Genomic DNA, 23,251 nt, shown 5'->3' on the forward strand with positions numbered 1-23,251 from the left:
TCAGCATCTTTATTTCTGGTTTTCAGTTTGACAGTCAGTGAAACAGCTTATTCAATGACCCCGTCCCCCAGTCCACACACACCATATGCAGTGTTCTAGGCTGCTCTTTTATATATTAACTCTGTGATAACATATTTTAATACTTAACTTTAAATACAAGGAAAAACAATAAATTACTCCTTGGCTGAGGGCCGACTGCTGGCTGGCAGACAAGAGCGGCTCCTCCAGCCGTCTCTCCTGTCCACTGCCCTGGCCCAGGACCCCAGTGAGGTAGCAGAATTTTGCACACAGTACTTGATCCCAGGGACTCTTCACCCTCGCTGCTTTAGTGCTGGAGCCCCAAGTTTCCACACCCTGGGCTCCAGGTTCTGGCTGCAACAGTCTCCCCTTATCCCCAGTACAGACAAACACACTTGTTTAAATAACACATAATAATAAATAAGGCCAAGAAGAAATGTGTCTGAACTGCTTTCTGCCTCAGTTGCCCCTGTGTAAAGCAGGTCCCTCCCCTGCCATGTGTCAGGTAAGGGTGGCGCCCACTGTAATGCTAAAGTTTGCTCTGAGGAGGGGGAGGTCGTGTGGGGCAATGCTCCACCCTCGTCCACCAAGCTCCGAGCCCTGGATGGAGGAGGCCCAGTGGGGTGAGCCCCAGGCACCAAGGCAAGGGGCAGCTGGGGTCAGCTAGGCAGAAGGCAGGCAGCACAGGCTGAGGTCCAAGCTAAGGAAATCTGCCCCCCACCCCACCTCCCCAGCCCTCCTCCCCATCTCCCCAGGAAATTTCTGACATCGGAAAGAAAAACGGATCTTCAACTTAAATGGTTAAGGTCTGCCTCCGCAAATGATGATGCCAGCTTTTCAGGCGTCCACATGCTTTCCACCGTGAAAAATTTTCCTTAAATTTTTGAGCAGGTCTTTTACCAACACGATCACTTCAATTTTGGTGTCTCGGGCGCGCTCGCTAGAAACCTGCTGCAGGACAAAGAAGCCAGCGAGTTAGTGGGATGCCAGAGCGAAGATGACCAATATCCACCAAGGGCTTTCCAGGGCCGGGCTTGTTTAATCCTCACAAAAGCCCCAACGAGGTGGGTACTATTATTACCCCCATTTTACAGATGTGGAAACTGAAGCGCAGGTAGGAGTCAGGAGCCCTCAAGCCCAGGTCCTAGAAATCCCAAAGGCCGTGTCCCTGCTGCCACAGTGGACCCAGCCCTGGGTGGACGCATGCCTCAGATGCTCAGCCAGGTTCCCTTGGAGCTCCCAGGGTGAGCCCAGGGCTGGCAGGAGTGGGTGCAGAGGAGGGGGCGGAGGGCAGGGGGCCTTACCCCGGCTGAGAGCTGGTGAGGGCAGAGTTTAGTCAGCATCTTCCGGGTGTTTTGGATGGCACTGCAGGTGGAGACGTTGCTCAGGGACTCCAGGGCTCTACAGTACTGAGGGGAGGAGAACACCTGGGCGTCAGGTCCCGCTGGGCGCCCCCAGCTGTATGGCTCAGGTGACTCTTTCAGTGAGTTTACAGGAGGAGGGGGACTGGGGCAGGTGGGTCTGGGTGGTGGGAGGGGCCCAGATTATGAGAGGACAAAGGGTGGCTCTTGAAGCTTGCTTGAAACCCCCCAGGTGTGTGCACAAGGCTCAGAGATGACAAGCCCAAGGCTTACAGCCTCAGCCACCTCCCTCCCAGCACCCAAGGATCCTTACCGTGTCAGCTGTCAGGTTGACGCTCCACACCATGCTGCCATTGCAGAGGGGGGCCTGAGGGAGCAAAAAGACAGTGAGCTGAGTACTGGTGGGGGCCAAGCCTGCCCCAGCCAGCCCAGGCCAGGTCTCTAGAGGGGTCAGGCCCACAGGCATCCCTGGTGAAGCACAGAGGCAGGCCTGGGCCCCCTCCATATTCCTGAGCTTCATTTCCTGCTCTGCACAATGAGGGAGTCCCATTGCATAGGGTTGTGGAGCTGAGAGAAAAAGTGTGTGACACAACCAGTAAAGGACAAGCCTTGTGCAAAGCTTGCCAAAGCCAGGTCAGGCAGGTCAAGAAGGGGGCCTTGCCCAGGAGGGCAAGGCCAATCAGATGGGGAGCAGTGGGGTCTAGTGTATAAACACCCTGCCTTCTGAATTGGGGGAAACCACAGTTCAGAGCATGGGCAGTCTGGTGTTGGGCAGGCCTGGTTTGCATCTGGCTTTTGTCAGTTAACCTCACTGAGGCTTAGTCGGTAAAATGGGGTCATCGTACCTGCCTCTTGAGGTGGTTGGAGTGATGCAATGAGATGTAACGCAGCTAGCGCCAGGCCTGGCACCTAATCAGTGCTCAGAAAGCGTGAGCTGTCACCACTGAGGAGCAGAGCTGACTCTGCCAATGAACCCTTCCATAAGAATGGGCTTAACAAGGATGCTGTGAATAATGGCCCCATTATTGTGTTCAAATACAGTTGGCAAATGCAAATGGTTCTAGGAGGGTGCTGGCCCTTCTCTGCTTTCCTCTGTTCAGGAATGGCTGAGTAGGAGCTGACAGTGGCAGGCAGGGCCGGGCCAGGGGAGCAGGTGGTCCCTGGGGGTTCTGCCAAATCCCTTCATGGGTCCCTCCATATTGCTGCACCCCCTAGCCTTGCTCTTTTCTCCTGCATGGCTGAGCCTGTCCCCTGGTCCATGGGCCTACTTCCTGACCCAAAGGCATCTTAGGACCAGGCCCAGCCTTCATGGGTCAGGGCAAGACCAATACCCTTTGGGAGAATCACCCACCCAACACCCTCAGAGCTGGGAGCCTGGCCAGTGAGCACTCACCTGGTTCTGGGTGATGTTGACCAGCTCCTTAATGAGCTCCTTGAGGGCCATCGAGGATGGCAGAGGGGCTGGGGAGGCAAGGCCACCAAGGCAAGCGAGAGCAATGACTGCTGTCAACCAGAGCGCCATGGAGCTCAGAGCCAACACAGGAGGAGCCAGGAGCGGACACGTAGGCTGGCCTAAGCTGAGGCTTGTGGCCTTGGCCTCCTGAGGCAGCTTTTATAGGCCCGAGTGGTGACGCTTCACATTCTGGTCTCCGCTTTGTCGGGCACTATCTAGAAACCACATCTTTACTCATCTTGATTTTACTTTGTGGAAAATCCAGTGTCGCATAAAGGAAAGAGTTTGATTTCTTGTGGACTTATTTTTGGGAGGGGTCCTGGGCAGTTCCAAGACCTGGATGGGCTTACTCCAGGGGTAGGCGAGAACGCCCTGGGGGGGGCCTGGTGTCAGCCATACCAGCTGGAGCTCCAGCAGTTTTGCTTGGTGACCACCATGAGTGGCTTGCCCAGCTCCTGTCCTCAGACAGTTTGGTTCACCGGAAGCACTGGGCAGACAGCCCTGTGACCGGGGTCTATCAGATGTGGGAATTTGGAGGTTCTGTTTTTTCAATGAACGGGTCTTTTGCATTACTAGAGTAACACTTGATTTGGATACACAATTCAAACAGAGTAAAAGGAGAAGAGTGAGGGTCACTTATTTCTTGCTTCCCTATTGGCCCCACCGTGGGAAGGATTATAAAAGTTCTGATTCCCAGGTCTCCACTGAAAGATCCAGTCAGATTCAGGGAGCCTTTTGGGACCTTTCCTTTTTAAAAAGTTGCTTTGATGATAACTCTGAGCACAGGCACCCTGGACACTGGGTGCCCTACCCAAGCCTTCAGTGTGTCCCCATCCTGGTGGGAAGCCCTTAATATGCCAGGCCAGCAGGAGGCGGACCCAGCCTCAGCCCAGGTCAGAGAGTGTAACTGTTTCCAGGGCCACTGAGACCTCAGGCTACCACCTTTGTCCACCAGTCTCTATGGGACCAACCCCTGCCCTCTGGGGGCCTCAAGTTTCCTTTGTGCAGAATGAAGGCTGTCGAGGGCAGCTCCTGGACCTGCCCCCATCCTGGGTCCCCAGTGGGCAGCCCATCTCCTGCAGGGACACTGGCATGTAGACATTTTCCTACTCTTCCTCCTTTCTCTAGAAGTCCTCCAGAAACCCCTGCAACAGAGGCCACAGCATTTGCGTACCGGGTGCTGATGTCAAGCTCTCTCCCTCACCCACTTCCTCCCCTAGCCAGTGCTTTCCTCTCCAGGGCCCCTCTGCCTACTCAGGCAACCTCTGCCCTCCTCCCAGAGGGGCTCAACTTCCTCACAAGGGTCTTCTAAAGGATGCTGGAGCTTTCGTCCTGCTCAGAAATCCCCCCTCCCCCGCCCCCCGCCCCCCGCCGGCCTTGCTGACCCTCTCCTCCCACTGGTAACACGATTCCCACACTCTGTTCTGTCCAAACCCCAAGCTTCCCAGTCCAATCGCAGGCCCTGACCCCAGGAAGCCAGCCCCTGCCCCGCGTGGCCCCCCAGTGCCTGGAGTGCTGCCCTCTGGCTGAGTGACCCCCTCTGTGGGCCTCAGTTTCCTCGTCTGTAGAATAGGGCCAATGACATCTCCCTTGAGGTCCCTCTGATGAGGGATGGAGCGGGGAACCACCGTGGAGCTAGTCCCAGATCCCTGCGCCAGGAAGAGTCAACGCCCCCTCCCCCTCAGGACAGCAAAACTGACGCGGGGAGCCGTGGGCAGGCGCGCCCCCGCGCGTGGGAGAAGGCGCGCGGGCCCGGTGATCGCGGCGATGCCCCGCGGAGATAGCGGCGCGGCCTTATGTAATGGGAGATGGGGCGATAAACGGGATCTGCGCGGCCCGGCCTTCCTCCCCGGCCTCGGGCGGTGGCTTGTGCCCCAGGGAGGGGCCAGGGCGCAGACCTGCCCCTCAGCGAAGCTGCGAGGCCCACGCCCCCGCCCCCGCCGGCAGAGGTCGGAGGCCGGGCAAGGGATCGGCGAAGGCGGAAGTGGGGGTTCCGAGCGCCGCGCAGGGCAGCGGCCGGCTGGACACGCGGGCGTCCAGCGCCCCGAGCGCCTGTGCGCACCGGTGAGCGGGGGCGCGCACGTCCCGCGGCCAGCGCCTGGCCGGCATCCCCTGGGCCGGGAAGCCTGCGGGGACGCGGCCGAGCTGCCCGCCACTCCCCTGCCCTGCCGTGGAGGGCTTGGGGCTGCGCCGTCCGGCCGTGGCTCGGGAGACCCGCCTTGGCCTCGGCCCCTGGACGAGTCAAATGGTCTGTGTTGCTATTTCTTGATTTTCAGCGGGGTTCCATTCACACCCCGCATAATTGTAATCAACACAAACTACAAAAGGGCTGCTCCGGGCACTTGACGCACGTGGCTTGCAACTCTCCTACAACCCCCTGCGTGGGCCGCCCGTCGGGTTACAGGGCTGTGGAGGAGGCCGCCCCGGCGGCGCAGGCAGGGGCAGCGAGGGGCGGCGTGCGTGGCCTCACCGCCTTGCTCTCGCCACGGATGGGACCGCTGAGGTGGGGACCGCCCTTCCTCCTCCGGACGAGCCCTCCCCGTGCGACAGTTCGGAAAACTTCCTTTTCCCATTTTGTCCAACTTTGGGTCCCCGTTGGAAAGAAAAGATGCCCAGTCAGTAGGAGTAAGGGTTAGGCGAGTTGTTTTAATAATTTAAAATATCTAACTTGTAAGATTTTTATTCTTATTAAAGTCATACGTGCATGTAATGTTTAAAAATAAAATAATGCAAGGAGATCGATTATTAAAAACGGCAGTTTTGGGAATCAGTTCCTCGTGGGTCTCTTGCGTTTCTGCACGTCTTGTGAGAGGCATTGACTGCCCTACTTTGTTCCCTACTGTGTTTTAAAGGATGTTTGTAAGCAAACAGCCTTGGAAGAGACAGCAGCATCCTCGGAAGCAAAAGGCAGGCAGTCTTACTGTCTATTATTAAAAGATTCAGCTTCCCTAAGCTCAGGCTTGTCTCTTGTCATGCAACCCACTGTGTGTACAGGTGCCACCATGACTTGTCATTCTGCGAGAACTGGGATTCAGGGAACAAAATTTTAAAATGTTAATACTCTAATACTACTGCTGTGCATAATAAATTGTTCTTTGTCTCTGATCCAAGAGTCTTGTGTCTTCTGCTAGCCTCCATGAAACTGGCATGCTAACTTAGCGTGCAAGTGTGATACAAATCTCAGAGCCTTCAGCTGTTGACAAGTAGCCCTTACCCCAAGCCCATAGCCTCTTCTCCAGAGGAACCAGGATTTTAACGGTTTCTTTTGATATTTACCTCCTTCCTGTCTCTAAATTTCTTGATTCTTGGGTGTAGGCATTATCGGTGGTCCACAATGAATATTTGCTTCTCTTTTCTCCTTGTCATCCTCCTTCCACTCACCTCTTTCCTTTTTTCTCATCCTACCAATATACATAGACAAGCTTTGTTTGCCGTTTACATAATTATACTAAAATATTCACAGCTGAAACATGGTTAACTATTATTATTTTTATTTTCCCTCAAAACGTTTTTCCTCTTGGGTTAATAATTGTCTTGGTTTTCCATTTGCTTGGCTTTCTATGTTCCTCTTAGTGTTTTAACCCTAAATTCTCAGCCACTTATATAAATCTGTTCTCAGGAGATTTGGGTAAATCAGTTCTCACAATTTCGTCTTCTTAAGAAAGTCTTCCCTGGATCCTGCTGACCTGCTCTGACATGGACAGCTGCCCTCTGACCCTTCTATACAGCTGTCATCCTGAGGTCTCCTGTCACCACTGCCCTGGGAATTCCCTTCACCTCTGTCCTTTGTGATTCTCCTATTCCTTGCATCCCAGGTCTTCCTCTTTCTTGGAGGAACACATCCTAATAAACACAGAATTTCAGGTAGGAAATCATTTTCTTTCAGAATTTTGAATGCGTGTGCTATTGCCTCCTATATTTCAATATTGCTGTTCAGAAGTCCAAAAGCATTTTTGAATCCAGACCTTTTCTAACTCTCTCTCTGGAAATTTGTAGGAAATTTTCTTGGTCCCCATGCTCCAAATTTTACAATGATAGACCTTAGTGTAGTTCTGTTTCCATCTATGATGCCAGACACACTGGCCATTTCAAACCGAAAACATGTCATTACATTTTGGGAAATTTTCTTCCTTTAAAAAAGTAAAAGATCTGTTATCATTTTAAAAAATGCTGTGAAGCTGTTCCTTTTTTAATAAATAGATTTTATTTTTTTAGTTTCAGATTCACAGCAAAATTGAGCAGAAGGTACAGAGAGTTTCCGTATATTCCCTGCCCCCACACACGCTCGGCCCCTTCCATTATCAACATCCCTCCCAGAGTGGTACATTTGTTACAGTTGATGAATCTACATTGACACGTCAGTATCAGCCAGAGTCTGCAGTTTACATTAGGGTTCACTCTTGAAGTTGTACATTCTATGGGTTTTAAAAAATGTGTAATGACATGTGTCCACTGTTATAGAAGCATACAGAGTAGTTTCACTGCCCTAAAAATCTCTGTGCTTCCACCTGCTCATCCCTCCCTGCCCCCAGCCCCTGGCAACCACTGACCTTCTCACTGTCCATAATTCTGACTTTTCCAGAATGTCATATAGTTGGAATCATACCACATTTAGCCTTTTCAGATTGTTGTCTTCTTCTTAGTAATGTGCATTTGAAGTTCCTCCATGTCTTCTCATGGCTTGATAGCTCATTTCCTTTTAGCACTGAATAATATTTCGTCGTCTAGATATGCCGTGGTTTCCATTCACCTACTGAAGGACATCTTGGTTGCTTCCAAGTTTCGGTAGTTATGAATAAAGCTGCTGGAAACATCCCTGTGGAGGTTTCTGTAAGGACATAAATTTTCAGTTCATTTGCATAAACACCAAGGAGTGGGATTGCTGGATCGTATGATGAGTATGTTTAATTTTATAAGAAGCTGTCAAACGGTCTTCCAAAGTGGCTGTACTATTTTGCATTCCCACCCGCAATGAGTGAGAGTTCCTGTTGCTCCACATCCTCATGGCATTTGGCGTCTTGTCAGTGTTTCGGATTTTGACCATTCTAACAGGTATGTAACAGTATCTCACTCTTGTTTTAATTTTTATTTCCCTGCTGACGTATGATGTGGAGCACCTTTTCATATGCTTACTTGGCAACTGTGTATCTTCTTTGGTAAGGTATCTGTTAAGGTCTTTTGCCCTTTTTTTAAATTGGGTTGTTTGTTTTCTTATTGTTGAATTTTAAGAGTTCTTTGTATGTGTTAAATAACAGTCCTTTATCTGATATGTCTTTTTCAAATATTTTCTGCCAGTCTGTGACTTGTCCATTCTCTTGACAGTGTCTTTTGCAGAGCAGAAATTTTTAATTTTAATGAAGTCCAACTTATCAATTATTTCCTTCATGGCTTGTATTCCTGGTGTTGCATGTAAAAAGTGATCACCAATCCGGGGCCGGTCTGGTGGTGCAGTGGTTAAGCTCACACATTCCGCTTCTTGGAGGCCCAGGGTTCGCCCATTCGGATCCCTAGTGCGGACATGGCACCCCTTGGCAAAAGCCATGCTGTGGTAGGCGTCCCACGGGTAAAGTAGAGGAAGATGGGCATGGATGTTAGCTCAGGGTCAGTCTTCCTCAGCAAAAGGAGGAGGATTGGCAGTAGTTAGCTCAGGGCTAATCTTCCTCAAAAAAAAAAAAGTCATCACCAACCCAAAGGCATCTACATTTTCTCCAACATTATCTTCTAGGAGTTTTATAGTTTTGTCTTCTACATTTAGGGCTGTGATCCATTTTGAGTTACCTTTTATGAAGGGTATGAGGTCTGTGTCTAGATTTATTTTTTTGCACGTGGATGTCCAGTTGTTCCACACCATTTGTTGAAAACGATGATCTTTGCTCCATTGTATTGCCTTTGCTCCTCTGTCAAAGATCAGTTGACTGTATTTATGTGTGTTTATTTCTGAGCTCTCTATTCTGTTTCGTTATCTATTTGTCTATTCTTTTGCCAATACCACCCTATCTTGATTACTGTAGCTTTTATAATAAGTCTTGATGTCAAGTGGTGTCAGTCCTTCAACTTCATTCTTCACCTTCAATACTGTGTTGGCTATTCTGAATCTTTTGCCTCTCCATATAAACTTTAGAATCAGTTTGTTGATATCCACAAAGTAATTTGCTGGGAATTTTATTGGGATTGCATTGAATCTATAGATTAAGTTGGGAAGAACTGACATCTTGACTATATTGAGTCTTCCTATCCATGAACATGGACTATCTCTCCATTTATTTAGTTCTTTGATTTCTATCATCAGAGTTTTGTAGTTTTCCTCATATGGATCTTGTACATATTTCGTTAGGTATATACCTAAGTATTTCATTTTGGGAGTACGAATGTAAATAGTTGTGTTTTTAATTTCAAATTCCACTTGTTCATTGCTGGTATATAGGAAAGAGATCAACTTTTGTGTATTAACATTGTATCCCACAACCCTGCCATCCAGGAGTTTTTTATTGATTGTTTTGGATTTTCTACTTAAATTATTATGTCATCTGTGAACAAAGATGGTTTTATTTCTTCCTTACTAATCTGTATGCCTTTTCTTTTCTTTTCTTGTTTTATTGTATTAGCTAGGACTTCCAGTACAATGTTGAAAAGCAGTGGTGAGAGGGGACATCCTTGCCTCATTTCTGATCTTTGAAGGAAAGCTTCAAGTTTCTCACCAAGAAGTATCATGCTAGCTGTAGGCTTTTTGTAGATATTCTTTATGAAGTTGAGGGAGATTCCTTCTATTCTTAGTTTATTGAGAGTTTTTATCATGAATGGGTGATGGAGTTTGTCAAATGCTTTTTCTGTATCAATATAATCATGTGATTTTTCTCCTTTAGCCTGTTGATGTGATGGATTACGTTAATTGATTTTTTGAATGTTGAACCAGCCTTGCAGATCCAGCATAAATCCCACTTGATCATGGTGTATAATTCTTTTCCTACATCGTGAGATTCCATTTGCTAATATTTTGTTGAGGATTTTTACATCTATGTTCATGTGAGATATTGATCTGTAGTTTTCTTTTCTTATAATGTCTGTCTTTTGGTGTTAGGGAAATGCTGGTTTCACATAGTAAGTTAGAAAGTATTCTCTCTACTTCTATCTTCTGAGAGAGTTTGTAGAGAATTGGTATAATTTTTTTTCCATAAATGTTTGGTAGAACTCACCAGGGAACTCAGCAGGGGCTGGTGCTTTCTGTTTTGGAAGGTTATTAATGATTATTCAGTTTCTTTAATAGATATAGGCCTATTCAGATGGTCTTTTCTACTTGTGTGAGTTTTGGCAGATTGTGTCTTTCAAGGAATTGGTCCATTTCATCCAGGTTATCAAATTTGTGTGCATAGAGTTGTTCATAGTATTCCTTCATTATCCTTTTAATGTCCATGGGATCTGTGGTGATGTCCCTCTTTCATTTCTGTTATTAGTAAGTTGTTTCCTCCCACTTTTTTCCTTAGTTAGCCTGGTTAGAGGCTTATGGATTTTATTGATCTTTTCAAAGAACCAGCTATTGGTTTCACTGATTTTCTCTATTGATTTCCTGTTTTCAATTTTATTGATTTCTGCTCTAATTCTTATTTCTTTTCTTTTGCTTACTTTGGTTTTAATTTGCTCTTCTTTTTCTAGTTTCCTAAGGTAGAGCTTAGATGATTGATTTTAGATCTTTTTTCTGTTCTAATATATGCATTCGATGCTACAAATTTCCAACTGCTTTCATCATATCCCACAAATTTTGATAAGTTGTATTTTCATTTTTATTTAGTTCAAAATATTGTTTAATTTCCCTTGCGATTTCTTCCTTGCCCCATATGTTATTTAGAAGTGTTTGGTTTCATCTTCACGTATTTTGGGATTGATTTCCCAGCTATCTTTCTGTTATTGGTTTCTAGTTTAAGTCTATTGGGGTCTGAGAGCAGACACTGTATGATTTCTATTCTTCTAAATTTGTTAAGGTGTGTTTTATGGCCCAATATGGTGCTTCGTGAACTTTCTGTGTGAGCTTGAGAAGAATGTGCATTATGTTGTTGGATTAAATAGTCTATAGATGTTGATTATATCCAGTTGATTGATGGTGCTGTTGAATTCAACTATGTTCTTACTGATTTTCTGCCTACTGGATCTATCCATTTCTGATAGAGGGATGTTGAAGTCTCCAACTATAATACTGGAGTCATCTATTTCTCTTTGCAGTTCTATCAGTTTTTACCTCACACATTTTCACACTCTGTTGTTAGAAGCGTGCACGTGAAGGATTGTTATGTCGTTGGACATACATCTTTGGAAAATTGACTCCTTTATCATTATGTAGTGCCCCTTTTTATCTCTAATAACTTTCCTTGGTCCGAAGTATGCTCTGTCTGAAATTAACATATTACTATTAATATAGCTACCCGTGCTTTCTTTTGATTAGTGTTATCATGGTACATCTTTCTCTATCCATTTACTTTTATTCCATATATGTCTTTATATTTAAAATGGTTTATAGTTGGGTCTCATTTCTTGATCCACTCTGACAATCTGTAAATAATGGGTGCTTTTAGGCTATTGATGTTCAAAGTAATTATTGATATAGTTGAATTAATATCTATCATAATTGTTACTGTTTTCTATTTGTTGCCCTTGTTTGTTGTTCCTATTTTTGTCTTCCACTCTTTTTCTGCCTTTTGTGGTTTTAACTAAGCATTTTATATGATTCCATTTTCTCTCCTTTATTAGTATATTATACTTCTTTTTTACTTTTTTTAGTGGTTGCCCTAGAGTTGGCAATATACATTTACAACTAATCCAAGTTCAGTTTCGAATAACACTATACCACTTCATGGGTAGTGTGCATGCCTTGGAATAACAAAATAATCCTGATTCCTCCTTTCTGTCCTTTGTTTCCTTGTCATTCGTTTCACTCATACAGAAGCATGTATGCTATGTGTGTGTGTGTTGTGAGTGTATATGTATATATATATAAAGCATATATAATCAAATACACTGTTCCTATTATTATTTTGAACAAATTATCGTTGAATAAATTGAGAATAGAAAAAATGTTTCTATTTTCCCTTCACTTATTCCTTCTCTGATGCTCCTCCTTTCTTTATGTAGATCTGAGTTTTATCATTTTCCTTCTCTCTAAAGAATTTCTTTTAACATTTCTTGCAAGGCAGGTCTACTAGCAATGGATTCCTTCAATTTTTGTTTGAGAAAATATTTCTCCTTCAGTTTTGAAGGATAATTTCACAGGGTATAGAATTTTAGGGTTTTTTTCCTCTTTCTCTCTCTCAACATTTAAAATATCTTACTCCACTCTGTTCTTGCTTGCCTGGTTTCTGAGGAGAAGTAGGTGTAATTCTTATCTTTGCTCTTCTGTAGGTAAGGTATTTCTTTTTCTTCTGGCTTCTTTTAGGAGTTTTTCTTTATCTTTGATTTTCTGTAGTTTGAATACGATAGGCCTAGACATACTGGGCGGGGGGGGGGGGGGGGGGGGCATTTATCCTACTTGGTGTTCTCTGAGCTTCCTGGATCTGTGGTTTGTTGTCTGACAGTTTCGGGATATTTTCAATCATTATTGTTTCAAATATGTCTTCTGTTCCTTTTTCTCTTTATTCTCCTTCTGGAATTCTGATTATGCTTATGTTACACCTTTGGTAGTTGTCCCACAGTTCTTGGATACTTTATTCTTTTTTTTCCCCAGCCTTTTTTTCTTGTTGCTTTTCAGTTTTGGTGGTTTCTATTGAGATATCCTTAAGCTTACAGATTCTTTCCTCAGCTGTATCCAGTCTACCAATAAACCCATTAAAGTCATTCTTCATTTCTGTGACGGTGTTTTTGATCTCCAGCATTTCTTTTTAGTTCTTTCTTAGGATTTCCATCTCTCTGCTTACATTCCCATCCATTCTTTTTTTTTTTTTTTTTTTGAGGAAGATTAGCCCTGAGCTAACTACTGCCAATCCTTCTCTTTTTGCTGAGGAAGACTGGCCCCGAGCTAACATCCATGCCCATCTTCCTCTACTTTATATGTGGGATGCCTGCCACAGCATGGCTTGCCAAGCGATGCCATGTCTGCACCCGGGATCCGAACCGGCAAAACCCTGGGCCAACGAAGCAGAATGTGTGCACTTAACCGCTGCGCCACCAGGCCTGTCCCTTGCCATCCATTCTTGCACACTGTTTACTTTATCCTTCAGGGCCCTCAGCATCTTAATCATAGTTGTTTTAAATTCCTAATCTGATAATCACAACATCCCTGCCATATCTGAGTCTGGTTCCCATGCTTGTTCTGTCTCTTCCAACTGTGTTTTTTTCGCTTTTACTGTATCTTGTAATTTTTTCTTGATAGCCAGACATGATGCACTAGGTAAAAGGAACTGCTGTAAATAGGCCTTTAGTGATGTGGTGGTAAGGTGTGGGGGGAGGGGAAGCATTCTGTAGTCCTAGGAGTAGGTCTTAGTCCTTTAGTTAGCCTGTACCTCTGGACTGTGAACTTCACACTTGCTTCTCAGTCCCCCTTGCCCTTTGGTGGGGCAGGATAGCTAGAGTGGGCTGAAGTTGGGTATTTCCCTTCTTCCACATGGAGGCTTGGAAGGCTAGAGCCAGATGCAGCTGCGTATTTCTCTTCTCCCAGGCCAATTAGGCTCTGATAATCCCCCATCAAGTTAGGCTCTGGTTAAATAGTTTCTCCTCAGGGCAGACATTGTCAAGAAGAACAGAATGCTCTGGCATATTTCAAAATGTTTCACTCCCCTTCCCCCACCCCCCACGATGGAAGCATGAGGGGATTTTTCTCTGATATTCACTGTGAGGAACTGGTGAGCTCCCAGAGGCAAAATAACAAAGCGTGGGGGCCCTCCAATGACTGGGTACCCCTGGAGTTTTTTTTTTTTTTTTTTTGAGGAAGATTAGCCCTGAGCTAACTGATGCCAATCCTCCTCTGTTCGCTGAGGAAGACTGGCCCTGAGCTAACATCTGTGCCCATCTTCCTCTACTTTGTATGCAGGATGCCCACCACACCATGGCGTGCCAAGCAGTGCCATGTCCGCACCCGGGATCCGAACCCGTGAACCCCCGGCCGCAGAGAAGCAGAACGTGCACACTTAACCGCTGCGCCACTGGCAGCCCCAACTGCTGGAGTTTTTAACCTCTCAGACTTGTCCATGCTAAGTCTCCAGCAATTCTTCAGTTACAGATAAAGTTTCTCTACCTTGACACTGGTTCCTGCAGAATAATTTTTACTTCTAATTTTGAACAAGTATTCCATTCACATGGTTCAAAAGTCAAATCTATATAAATGAAAAAAATCAGTGGAATGCCTCAACCTCCATCACAAATGACTATTTTTATTAGTTTTTTGGTGTATCCTATCCAAATTTATGTAAATATAGGCATATGCCTATATGGTCTTATTTTTTCTCCTGTTCCTACATGTGAAACATCATCCTATACACATTTTGCACCTTGCTATTTCCCACTTATCTTTATAAGAAGATATTTCTGTATCCACACTTAGAGAGCTTGGGACATTTTCTTTAATTATTTTATGACTTTCTTCTCTCCATTCTCTGTCACCTCTCTTATCAGAACTATCAGTTTTGGCTATACACCTCCTGGACTGACCTTCTAATTTTATCTCTCTTTTTTTTAAGATTTTATTTTTCCTTTTTTCTCCCCAAAGCCCCCCAGTACGTAGTTGTGTATTTTTAGTTGTGGGTCCTTCTAGTTGTGGCATGTGGGACGGCGCCTCAGCATGGCTTGATGAGCGGTGCCATGTCCATGCCCAAGATTCGAACCAGTGAAACCCTGGGCCACAGAAGCAGAGCGCACGAACTTAACCACACGGCCACAGGGCCAGCCCCCTAATTTTATCTTTTTTCTCTTATTTTCCATTTAAAAAATTCTCTCTTCTCTGAGATATTTCCATAAGACTCTCCTCCATCTCAGGGTATCATATTCTTCTCAGAATATGTGTGTCTAATAGCACCATGGTCTTCTTTCATTGATGGGATATCTTTTCTTATCAATCTGAGAATTTTACTGATAGTTGGTATTTTTAAGTGAAATCTTTGTAAATATTCAGCCTAGTGTGGAAGACATATTTTAAACAAGTCATTCACAGAACAATTACAAGTTAATTCGTTATGTAAGTGTTTATTAAATGCTTACTGTATGCCAGGAACTAAACAAAACAGCACAGTCCTTACCTCTTGGAGATACATTCTAGTAGATGGAGACAGATAACCACATATATATATGTCGGATGGCAACAAGTGCAACGGAGTGGAAAAAAAGGCAGGGACAGGCAGAATGGATATTATTATACATGATTACATACGGGACGGAGAGGTAGGTGTTATTTGAGCAGAGACCTGAAGGACGTGAGCGAGTGACCATGCAGCCATTTGGGGGAAGAGATTTCGTGCTGAAGGAACAGCAAGTGCAGAGGCCTTACAGCAGGAGAACGCCCACTGTGTTGAGGATTAGCAAGGAAGCTGGCACAGCTGGCCGGAGTGAGGGGCAGCATGGTGAAACACCGTCAGAAGGCCAACAGGGCCAGGGCACGTGGGGCCTTGTGAGCCATTGTGAGGGTGGGGGTTTTCACGATGAGTGAACTAGGTGGCAACGGAGGTTTTGAGCAGAAGACTTACCTGACTTGATTTACCTTTTTCCTTTTTCAAAAAAACCTTTTTATTTTGAAGTTGTTTTAGATTTATAGAAAAGTTACAAAAATAATATAGTTTCCATATTCCCCCATACCCAGCTACCTCTAATGGTAGCATCTCACATAATCATAATGCAGTTATCAAAAACAGAAAAATTAACATTGGTTTAGTATTATAAAGTAAACCACAGACCTTATTCTAATTTCAACAGTGTTTCTACCAACGGCATTTTCCTCTTCCAAGATCTACTCCAGGATCCCACATTGCTTTTCGTCGTTAATGCTCCTTATCCTCTGCAGTCTGTAACAATTCTTCAGTCTCGTCTCGTCTTTCATAACCCTGACACTTTTCAGGAGCATTCATCAGTTATGCTGATGTTTCTCAATTCCAATCTTCCTGATGTTTTCTCATAATTGGGCTGAAGTTATACATTTTTGGCAAGTTAATCACAGAAATAAAATGATATGCTCCGTGCATGTCACAGGGTTCACGATGCCCATGTTTCGCTATGGTGATGTTGACGTTGACCACTTAAAGTGTTTTCTACCAGCTTTCTGCACTGTAAAGTTACTTTTTCTTTTTAGTTAATAAATACATTGTGAGAGATAGTTTGAGCCTATATAAATTCTATTTCTCCTCAAATTTGCGCTCATTAATATTAGCACCCATCAGTGGATTTTGTCTGAAATAATTTTCACTGTGGCATTTGCCTAATGGTGATTTTTCTGTTTCCCTCTTTTCTTCCACATCTATCATTTGTAATTGTGCTATAAAGAAGAGCTGTCCTTTGTCCCTCTTTCATTGTCTAATTAAGTACTCGTTCACATCAATGTGACCTCATTTCTTTCGGACATATACCCTGGAGTGGAACTGCTGGATCATGTCGTCATCCTGTTTTAAACTTTTTGAGGAACTGTTATAGCATTATACCGTTTTACAGCCCCACTAACTGTGCACAAGGGTTTCAGTTTCTCCACATCTTTGTCAACATTTTGTTTGTTTGTTTTAAGATTGGCACTTGAGCTAACAACTGTTGCCAATCTTCTTTTTTTCTTTCTGCTTTTTCTCCCCAAATCCCCCCAGTACATAGTTGTATATTTTAGTTGTGGGGCCTTCTGGTTGTGGCATGCAGGACACTGCCTCAACGTAGCCTGACAAGTGGTGCCATGTCCGCGTCCAGGATTGGAACCAGTGAAACCCTGGGCCGACAAATCGGAGCGCGTGAACTTAACCACTCAGCCATCAGGCTGGCCTCGCATTTTGTTTTTTGATAGTCATCCTATGTGATGTGAGGTGGTACCTCACTGTGGTTTTGCTTTGCTTTTCCCTAAAGATTAGTAATGTTGAACATCTTTGAATGTGCTTGCTGGCCGTTTGTATATTCTTGTTATGGCACTATCCTATTCTTGGTACCAATTTCTGTCTTATTCAGTTTGGGCTGCTATAAAAAAAGTTACCATAGACTGGTATTTTTAATACCAGTGAGTGGCTTAAACAGCAGGCATTTATTTCTCACAGTTCTGGAGGCTGGGAAATCCAAGATCAAGGCAATGGAAGATTTGGTGTGTGGTGAGAGCCAGCTTGCTGGTTCATAGGTGGCCATCTTCCTGCTGTGTTCTCACATGACGGAAGGGGCGAGGGAAGTTCTATGGGGTTTCTTTTATAAAAGCACTAACCCTGTTCATGAGGGCTCTACCCTCATGACCTAATCACCTCCCAAAGGCCCCATCTCCAAATACCATCACATTTGGCTATTAGGTTTCAACATATGAATTTGGGGGGACAAAAACATTCTGTCTACAGTAGGAAGGTTAGGTTATTCACTTGAGATCTTTTTTCTTTTTTAAATGTAGGCGTTTACGCCTATTAATTTCCCTCTAAGCACTATTTTCACTGCATCCCATAAGTTTTGGGGGTTATGTTTTCATTTTCATTCATCTTGAAATCTTTTCTTATTTCCCTTTTGATTTCTTCTTTGACCCATTAGTTATTTAGTAGTGTGTTGTTTAATTTCCACATATTTGTGACTTTCCCAAATCACTTTCCGTTATTGATTTCTAATGTCACTCCATTATGGTTGGAGAACATACTTTGAATTATTTCAATCTTTTAAAATTTATTGAAACTGTTCCATGGCGTGATGTGTGGCCTATCCTGGGGAATGCTCTATGTGCCCTTGAGGGAACGCGTCTCCTGATTTGGTTGTGTGGAGTGTTCTATAGGTGTCTGTTAGGTCTACTTGGTTTATGGTGTTGTTCAAATCTTCTGTTTCCTTGTTGATCTTCTGTCTATTCTATCCATTATTGAAGGTGGGGTATTGAAGTCTCCAACTGTTGTTGAAATGATCTATTTCTTCCTTCAATCCTGTCAGTTTTTGCTTCATATATTTTGCATTCATATATCTATTGTTAGGTGCATACATGTTTATAATCATTATGTCTTCCTGATGGATTGACCTCTTCAACATTATAGAATGCCCTTCTCTATCTTTAGTAACAATTTTTGTCTTAAAATCTATTTTGTCTTATATAGTACAGCTGCTTCAGCTCTTTTGGGTACTGTTTGCATAGGATTTCTTTTTTCATCCTTTTTTTTTTTAAACGAGTAAGCAGGTTTTTTTGTTTTGCTTTTTTTGCTGAGAAAGATTCGCTCTGAGCCAACATCTGTTGCCAATCTTCCCCTCTCTTTTTTCCTCTCCTCAAAGCCCCAGCGCGCAGTGGTATATTTGAGTTGTGAGTCCTTCTAGTTCTATGTGAGCTGCTGCCACAGTGTGGTTACTGACAGACAAGTGGTGTGGTTATGCATCCGGGAACCAAACCCGGGCTGCTGAAGCAGAATGCATCGAACTTTAACCACTAGGCCATCAGCTCTGGCTCTCTTTTTCATCCTTTTATTTTATTTGTGTCTTTGAATTTAAAGTATGTCTCTTGTAGACAGTATATAGTTGGATCATACTTTTTTAAGTGCATTCTGCTAACCTCTGCTTTCTGATGGAGGCTTTAGTTCATTTCCATTTACTGCAATTACCAATAATATAGGATTTATGTCTACCATTTTGCTATTTGTTTTCTGTCTCATGTCTTTTTTTTAATTATTATTTTCCTTAGTCCTCCATTTCTGCTTTCTTTTGTGTTAGGTAGATATTTTTCTAGTACACCATTTTAATTCTTTTGTTTCTTTTACTGTAGGGTTTGTTGAGTTATTTTCTTAGTAGTTGCCCTGGGGATTACAAATTATCTTAACTTAGATGAATATCAACTTAATTTCTATTACAAAAGCTCCTATATAGCTCTGTTCCTTTCTCCTCCTTTGTACTATTATTGTCATACAAATTATACCTTTATACCTTATAAGCCCATCAATACAGTGTTTAAATTATTTCTTTATGCAGTTATCTTTTACAACAGATAGGAGAACAGAATTACAAACCAAAATATATTTATACTTTTATATTACCTATATATTTACCTTCACTGAACTCTTCATTTCTTCATGTGGATTTAAGTCTAATTTTCTTTCATTTCAGCCTAAAGGATTCTCCTTTTAGTATTAGAGGGCAAGTCTGCTGGAGACAAATTATCTCAGTTTTTGTTTATCTGGAAATGTCTTCGTTTCTCTTCTTTTTGAAAATAGTTTGTACTGGATATAGAATTCTTGGTTATAGTCTTTTTCATTGAGCACTCGTAGTACACCATCCCATTGCCTTCTGGGCACCATTTTTTCTAAGGAGAAGTCAGCTGATAATTTTATTGAGGCTTGTCTTGCTGCTTCCAAGATTCTCTCTGTCTTTGTTTTTTGACAGTTTGACTATGATGCATCTAAGTGCTAATCTCTTTGAGTTTATTCTACTCAGAGTTTGTTCAGTTTCTTGGATATGAAGATTAATGTTTTTCATGAAATTTGGGAAGTTTTTGGCCATGGTTCTTCAAATGTTCTTTCTGCCCCTTTCCCTTTGCTCCTTCTGGGATTACCATTATGCTTGGCATGCTTGGTACGTTGGTATGCTTGACAGTGTCTCACAAGTTTCTGTGTCTCTGTTCATTTTTCTTCATTCTTTTTTCTTTCTGTCCCTCAGACTGGATAATCTTAATTGAGCTGTTTTCAAGTTCGCTATTGCTTTCTTCTGCCAGTTCAATCTGCTGTTGAGCTCCTCTAGTGAATTTTTATTGCAGTTATTGTATTTTTCAACTCCCTAATTTCTATTTGGCTCTTTTTAAAAATAATTTCTCTCTCCTTAATGATAGTCTCTATTTGGTGAGACATCATTCTCATACTTTAATTTTTTAGACATGGTTTCCTTTAGTTCCTTGAACATATTTATCATAGCTGATTTTAAAGCTTTGGGATTCCTCAGGGACAGTGTCTATTGACTGCTTTTTTTGGCTGTATATGGGCCATCTATTCCTGTTTCTTTGCTTGTCTTGTAATTTCTTGTTGAAAACTTGACACTTAAAATAATATAATGTGTCAACTGAAAATCAGATTACCCCCTCACCAAGGTTTGTAACTGTTGCTGTTTGTTATTTTTTCTGTTTGTTTAGTGATTTTCCTGGACTAATTCTGTAAAGTGGTATTCTTTGTCATGTGTGGTCACTGAAGTCTCTACTTGGCTCAGTGGGTAAGTTAATGATTGGATGGAGATTCTTTTAATGCCTTGAATTAGTAAGTTTCCAAGCCTTTGTTGAAGGGCTGTGTGTGTGTGTGAGAGAGAGAGTGAGCGAGAAAGAGAAGGAGTGGAAGAGGGAGAGAGAGAGAGAGTGAGTGAGAGAGTGAGCGCTTATTAGGTCATGTTTTCAATGCTCCAGCAGGCAATTTACAACCGTGCCTTAGCCTTCACTACTTGCAGGAGAATTTCAAGGTCAGCCAGAGGTGAGGGCTTAGGGCCTTCTCAGGTCTTTCCTGAGTATGCACCAAACTCTGACACACGTGAATTTCTAGATTCCCAGGAATGTGTTCAAGCTTGTCAAAGCCCACATGGCTTTGACATATCCTTCCCCAATTTTTCCTTTGAAGCTTTTGGTTACCCTCTTATTGGCCCCAACTAGTAATGCTGCCTCAGGCAGCTGCAATGTTAACCAATTACCACTGATTTCCTACAGCAGGAGGACTGATTGCAGAGTGAGCTCGCATCAGGGCAAATAAAGACAGGCCCTGAGGATGGAGAGTTTCAGTGAGCTGCCAGACAGTTCCAAGAGTGGCAGTTCTCTGGGGCTCAAAATTTTGGGGAGCTCCAAATCCATTCTGCTCCCTTCAGTGGCTGCTGGTTTTCACAGGTACTGTAGTTATGGGCCTGTTGGTTTTCAAAGCTACTGCAGAAACGGGGAGAGGGGAATGGGATTAGGGCAAATTAAAATGCCACTGGCTTTTCCCACTGAGATTCAGCTGTTTTCCTTGAATAAACACCCCTTGACTTGTTGCAAACCTTTAGTTAACTTCCAAAGTTCCAAAAAAGTTTATTTTGATAGTTTTTGCAGGTGTTCTCACTGCTTTTATGGAGGAACAGATTTTTGGAAGTCCTTACTCTTCCTTTACGGAAGTAGAAATTCTTTATATACTAAAACCATAAATTTACTGATACTTTGGATTCAATCCAAGACTACAGGGTTCTTTTTATAGCCTTTACCCTTTCCTGATATGCAAACATCTTTCTCCAATAATGAGAAACTTGGTTCTCAGTATCTACAATATATGTGTGTATTTGTTTGATTTTGTATATAAAGCAGTTTCAGAATTGCTAACCTATAACCCTATGAGGAACGCATTTACTTGATTTAAAAAGATGACTGTCTGCTCTGTTGAGAACAAACTGTGGGGGGCAGGACCAAATCAGTGAGAGCAGCTAAGTGGTTACTCACATAATTCAGGTTAGAGGTGAGGGTGGCTTGGACCAGGGCCGTGGTGGTTTAGATATTGAGGCATGGTCAGAATCGGAATGTATTTTGAAAGTTGAACCCATAGTATTAAACCAATGGATTGGATGTGGGATGTGAGATAAATAGAAGAATGAAAGATGATGCCAAGATTTTTGCCTGAGCAACTGGAAGAACAGAGTTGCCGTTAATCAAAAGCCTATGGGAGATTCAGGTTCTGGGCCAAAGATTGGTTTTGGTCATGTTAAATTTCAGATGTCTGTTAGATATTCAAGGTCACCTAGGCAGTTGAATATGAGTTTAGAAGAGATCTGGACTACAGACTTATTTGAGCAGTCAGCATCTCGATGATTGTTAAAGTTGCTGTCAGGGTCCTGCCTCTATCCTGTGAACTTCTAGAGTGCTGCAGCCCACTGCTGTCTGCCACTATCTGTATCTCTGTCAAAAGGCTTTTCCTTCCTCCCTCCCTCTCTCTCTTTCTCTCCCTCTCCCACTCCTTCTCTCTCTTTCTTTTTCGAACTATGGAAGGCAGCTCTGCTGGTGTAGACGGCAAGCCAGTAGCTAACACACCCTGGAACAGCCCTTGGTTAGTGACTCTCAGGAGCTGGTATATAAATATCCCAGCTCTCTTGCCCCTCAGGTGGGATAACTCTGAGGTATATATTTTGCCGAATTTCCCAGGGTCTCCCTCTGGGATTAAGCTCCAATTGCCTACTCTGGTAGCTGGCTTAAGAACACGCTCTTCATTGGCTGTCTTCTCTTCTCTATGTAACTCCCCCTGTCTTTTACTGTTTCCTTTTGCTCTAATCATTGTTTCAGGTTCTGCTTCTGGGAGAACTCAAACTAAGATAATTTTGAAGCCATGAGACTGGATAAGATCACCAACCAAGTGAGTGTAGAGAATAAAAGAGGTGCAGACTCAGACTGAGCTCTAAAGCACTACCTCGGAAGGTCTGGGAAATGAGGAACCAGCAAAGGAAAGCGCCTGTGCAGGGAGAAGGCAGTGTTACATTCAACCAGTGTTGGTGGGGTGTCAGGACAGTTTGAGGATAGAGGGGCAAGACGGTTGAGGGTCTATGCAAGACACTGATGTAATGATGGACTATGGAATTGAAGCTGTAAAAGGTGAGAAGTAAAGGCATGAGGGAGATGAAGAACTGAAAAAGTGGTAGAATCAATGGATTGAAATCCTGGTGGGCTCAAAGAATTGCAGGGGTTGGAGACCCAGGAGTGGATTGTAAGATACCAGAGAATTGCTGGAGATGCTTAAAAGTGAGGTTGTGGAGGGGTGCAGTTATTATTAAAAGGACTCCACTGTGGAGTAAGGCTATGGAGCGTCTTCTCATTGGAGGAAAGAATAAGCAGCTGAGAGGCCAGAGGGCTGTATTAGATCATCATTTGGATACTGAAATCCCCGATGATTATGAAATTAGTATTGGAGTGTGACAGTGAACAGGGAGCTAAAATTGTCAATGAATGAGGGGAAGTGACCAGTCTTGGGCTAAAGATAACTGCAACAAAAAAGAAAACTGAAGATCTAAGTTTTCTTGAACAAACACATAGTACTTAGTATGTGCCAGGCAGTTCTAAGCATTTATAAAGTTGTTTAATCCTCATAACAACCGTACAATTTAGGTACCATTTGACCTACTTTTCCAAATAAGGAAACAAAGCAAAAGAGGACAAATAACTTGCCCAAGGTCCCAAAGCTTGTGAGTGGTGGTGCTAGGATTTGAGCCCAAGGAGTCTGGCTCATATTCTTAATCTCCATACTGTTATGCCTATTCATTCCAAGTGTGAAGGAAGGAGGTAGCAAATGGAGGGTAAGGCGGGGGGGGGGGGGGGGGGGGGGGGGGAGGGAAAACAAGCAAAGCGAGA

The 23,251-nt window shown here is 43.6% G+C and overlaps 1 protein-coding gene across 1 annotated transcript; it reads right to left on the bottom strand.

Moving 5' to 3' along the window:
• Positions 1–855: 855 nt before the first annotated feature.
• Positions 856–2,996, bottom strand: IL13 (interleukin 13). Its single transcript, XM_046665262.1, has 4 exons — positions 2,773–2,996; positions 1,693–1,746; positions 1,323–1,427; positions 856–969 (listed from the first exon to the last, which is right to left on the bottom strand). Exons 1-4 carry the CDS (start codon positions 2,899–2,901, stop codon positions 856–858), a joined length of 402 nt encoding a protein of 133 aa, XP_046521218.1. The 5' UTR covers positions 2,902–2,996.
• Positions 2,997–23,251: the final 20,255 nt, after the last annotated feature.

This window comes from Equus quagga, chromosome 7, assembly GCF_021613505.1.
Source record: "Equus quagga isolate Etosha38 chromosome 7, UCLA_HA_Equagga_1.0, whole genome shotgun sequence".
Classification (NCBI taxonomy): Eukaryota; Metazoa; Chordata; class Mammalia; order Perissodactyla; family Equidae; genus Equus; species Equus quagga.

Bases quoted from the DNA above. Each gene is read 5' to 3' on its own strand.
- IL13 (XM_046665262.1), bottom strand. From the start codon at position 2,901: ATGGCGCTCTGGTTGACAGCAGTCATTGCTCTCGCTTGCCTTGGTGGC. The intron at 1,428-1,692 runs GTAAGGATCCTT...TCCTCCCCTCAG, and splicing joins TCAACCTGACAGCTGACACG to TACTGTAGAGCCCTGGAGTC. The intron at 970-1,322 runs GTAAGGCCCCCT...TTTGTCCTGCAG, and splicing joins CTCACCAGCTCTCAGCCGGG to CAGGTTTCTAGCGAGCGCGC.